Raw genomic sequence first — 4,030 nt, forward strand, 5'->3', positions numbered from 1 at the left:
TTACAGGACCAGCGTCTCCACCAGTGCCCCTGCCGAGGAAGAAGAAGCCGGAGCCCAGGCCGCGCTCAGTGCTGAGCACCATCCTGAAAGCAGCGCCTCTGGCGCCTGTGCCGCGGCCGCGCAGCAAGCTGTTTGAGGTCCGTTATCCAGTGAAATATTACACATGCATTTATGAGATTACCTCCTCAACGTAGCAACTTAAAATTGTTTATGTGCCAAGTCGCATATCTAGTCTGTATTAGAGCTCAAACATGTTTCAAAACCTTTAACCTTTCATCATCAACATTCATTCATTCATTCATATAAAACATAGTGTTCTTTTAAATAGTAAATACTCACATTTATATTAATAATAATAAATATATTCATACAAATAATAAATAAAATAATATAATAATAATGATGATGATGATGGTGATATTTAAAAATATTATATTATTATTATTATTAATAATAATAATAATAATGTTATAATATTTTATTCATACAAAACATTTTTTGTATGTTCACGATTTATTATTATTAGTGTTATTATAAATAGTTAATTGTCACATTTATATTAATAATAATAAATAAAAAATTACATTCATACAAATAGTAAATAAAATATATAATAATGATGATATATTGAAAATATTATATTATTAGTATTAATTTTATAATATTTTATTCAAACAAAACTTTTTTGTAAGTTTACCTATTATTATTAGTTTTATTATGAATAGTCACATTTATATTAATAATAAATAAATAGATTTATACAAGTAATAAAATAATAATACCATTAGTAATATTATTATTATTATTGGTTTATTTATTTATGATGCTTCAGGCCACAGATGAAGAGCGAATGAAAGAGAAACAGCTGAAGAAGACCAACACCATCCGCTGGTTCAAAGAGATGCAGGTGCGTAAGCTGACCAGAGACGGCGGCTTCCCCAGCTGGTTCCACGGCATGATCACACGCAGGTGCGCTTCATCACACACTCACTCCTGAACATACAGGGTTTATAATGTGCTGACTGTAACCTTGGCTTCTCAGACGAGCAGAAGATCTCCTGATCGACAAACCTCTCGGCTGCTTCTTGGTGCGAGTGGGTCAGAGCCGGGAAGGTTTCACACTGACCTACAGGTACGTTGTGCCGAAACATGTCAAAATCAGGAGAAAAATCACAATAAAAGCACCAACAGTAGTATGACATGTGCTGCATATTTCAAGTTTAAATAGTTGCAATTGAAATTTAAGAGGTTATTCACTAAAAATGACTTCTATAGTGCATGAGACACATGGGCTAAAATGAGACTAAATCAACATCAGTAGAAATAAGCTCATTATGAAAACCTAGTTTATATGTGACCCTGGAGCACAAAAGCAGTCTTAAGTCGCTGGGGTATATTTGTAGCAATAGCCAAAAATACATTGTATGGGTCAAAATTATAGATTTTTCTTATAGGATATTAAGTAAAGATCATGTTCCATGAAGATATTTTGTAAATTTCCTACCGTAAATATATCAAAACTTAATTTTTGATTAGTAATATGCATTGCTAAGAACTTAATTTGGACAACTTTAAAGGCAATCTCAATTTCAGATAATTGACCCTTGTGACTGGTTTTGTGGTCCAGGGTCACATATATGCAAACCAGTAATGCAATAGAAACTCTTTTACGGGAGAAGGTGAAAACTGTGTTGACAGACTGTTTGTGTGACTATGTTGATCGGGTTTTCCTTTAAACAGTTTTATTTTGTCATAAAAAGACTGTGCATGTTTAAGGAGTTTACATAAACGTACATGGTGTAAAAGTACATAATTCAATTTCAGCAACAGAATATGATGGTTTTTATTTTCCAATTTTTTGTACATATTTTTTAGATTATTATTATTAATAATAGTAATAATAGTAATAAAATCACAATAAATAGTAAAAATATTTTTTTTTTACATAATTTATTATTGTTATTATTATTACTAATTTAAATAGCATTTGTATTTTGCTAGTTATTATTAACAATATATTTTATTTATATTTTATTTTATTATTTTTAATGGTGTTAAAAATAGTAACATTTGTTTTTATATCTTTTTATATACATAAAATGATGATAATGATAAATGATATAAATAATCATAAATACATATGAATAATATAAATAAAATGTATATATTTATATTATTAATAATTATTGTCATTATGAATAATAATAATAATTAGCAAATACTAAGATATTTTATGAATATTTAATTGTAATATTCTTATTATTAGTATTGTTATCAGTAATAACATTAATTTTATATAAATAAAATAATGTGATGATAATATAATGTAAAAATATTTTAAATAATATTATTTCTATTAATAATAATAATAATAAATACATATGAATACATTTAAATAACTAATATATGCTTATGTTATAAATAATAATTATTATTGTCTTATTTATTATTAGTATTGTTATCAGTAATAACATTAATTTTATATAAATAAAATAATAGTGATTATAATATAATGTAAAAATATTTTAAATAATATTATTTCTATTCATAATAATAATAATAAATACATATGAATACATTTAAATAACTATTATATGCTTATGTTATAAATAATAATTATTATTTTCATTATTATTAATAATAATAATAATAGTAATATGCTCAAACTAAAATCCACAATTATAATTAGTATTTTTGTTGTTTAATTATTATAATTCTTGTTCAGTAATTTGTTTAATTATGTTGTTGATGTTGAATGAATTGTATTTATTTATTTATTTTTTATGTATATATGTATTTTTGTTTACTGATTGATTGTAAACACGTCTGCTGGGGTTGGTTTGTGCTCTATGTCAGGGGTGCTGATCGCTGTCGTCACTATATGGTGGAGATGCAGAGCAATGGGAAGTATGTGATTCTCGGGGAGGATCGGGCTCATTCCTCTCTCACAGATCTGGTCCAGTATCACACTCAGGTGGGCATCAAGCCCTTCATGGAGCTGCTGACGCTGCCCTGCGGTCAGGTGAGTGTCCTGCACTCCACTCACAGCTGTGTGTTCAGTGTAGAGAGAGAGTAACGCTGGTTTGTGTGTGTGTGTGCAGATGTGTGATCAGGAGCCGGACTATGAGGAGCTCAAAGCTTTTACATCATCATCATCACCTTCATCGCCGTTGTCGGCATCTGCGGTGGAGCGTCCCGCTGAGGATCAGGACATGGACACGGGTTCACATAAAGTGCACTTAGAGATGCATTTATTTTGTCATAAAAAGACTGTGCATGTTTAAGGAGTTTACATAAACGTACATGGTGTAAAAGTACATAATTCAATTTCAGCAACAGAATATGATGGTTTTTATTTTCCAATTTTTTGTACATATTTTTTAGATTATTATTATTAATAATAGTAATAATAGTAATAAAATCACAATAAATAGTAAAAATATTTTTTTTTTACATAATTTATTATTGTTATTATTATTACTAATTTAAATAGCATTTGTATTTTGCTAGTTATTATTAACAATATATTTTATTTATATTTTATTTTATTATTTTTAATGGTGTTAAAAATAGTAACATTTGTTTTTATATCTTTTTATATACATAAAATGATGATAATGATAAATGATATAAATAATCATAAATACATATGAATAATATAAATAAAATGTATATATTTATATTATTAATAATTATTGTCATTATGAATAATAATAATAATTAGCAAATACTAAGATATTTTATGAATATTTAATTGTAATATTCTTATTATTAGTATTGTTATCAGTAATAACATTAATTTTATATAAATAAAATAATGTGATGATAATATAATGTAAAAATATTTTAAATAATATTATTTCTATTAATAATAATAATAATAAATACATATGAATACATTTAAATAACTAATATATGCTTATGTTATAAATAATAATTATTATTGTCTTATTTATTATTAGTATTGTTATCAGTAATAACATTAATTTTATATAAATAAAATAATAATGTGATTATAATATAATGTAAA

At 26.0% G+C, this 4,030-nt stretch overlaps 1 protein-coding gene across 1 annotated transcript in view; it reads left to right on the forward strand.

Annotated features, from left to right (window-relative positions):
• Window positions 1–4,030, forward strand: part of LOC107704107 (myosin-IIIb-like) — a 48,073-nt gene that overhangs the window by 40,166 nt on the left and 3,877 nt on the right. The window contains exons 24-27 of the mRNA XM_016506961.1: window positions 7–137; window positions 833–969; window positions 1,043–1,132; window positions 2,857–3,022. Coding sequence (XP_016362447.1) covers window positions 7–137; window positions 833–969; window positions 1,043–1,132; window positions 2,857–3,022 — 524 coding nt within the window. The remainder of the gene's footprint in view (window positions 1–6; window positions 138–832; window positions 970–1,042; window positions 1,133–2,856; window positions 3,023–4,030) is intronic.

This window comes from Sinocyclocheilus anshuiensis, unplaced genomic scaffold, assembly GCF_001515605.1.
Source record: "Sinocyclocheilus anshuiensis isolate Anshui unplaced genomic scaffold, SAMN03320099.WGS_v1.1 scaffold690, whole genome shotgun sequence".
Lineage (NCBI taxonomy): Eukaryota > Metazoa > Chordata > Actinopteri > Cypriniformes > Cyprinidae > Sinocyclocheilus > Sinocyclocheilus anshuiensis.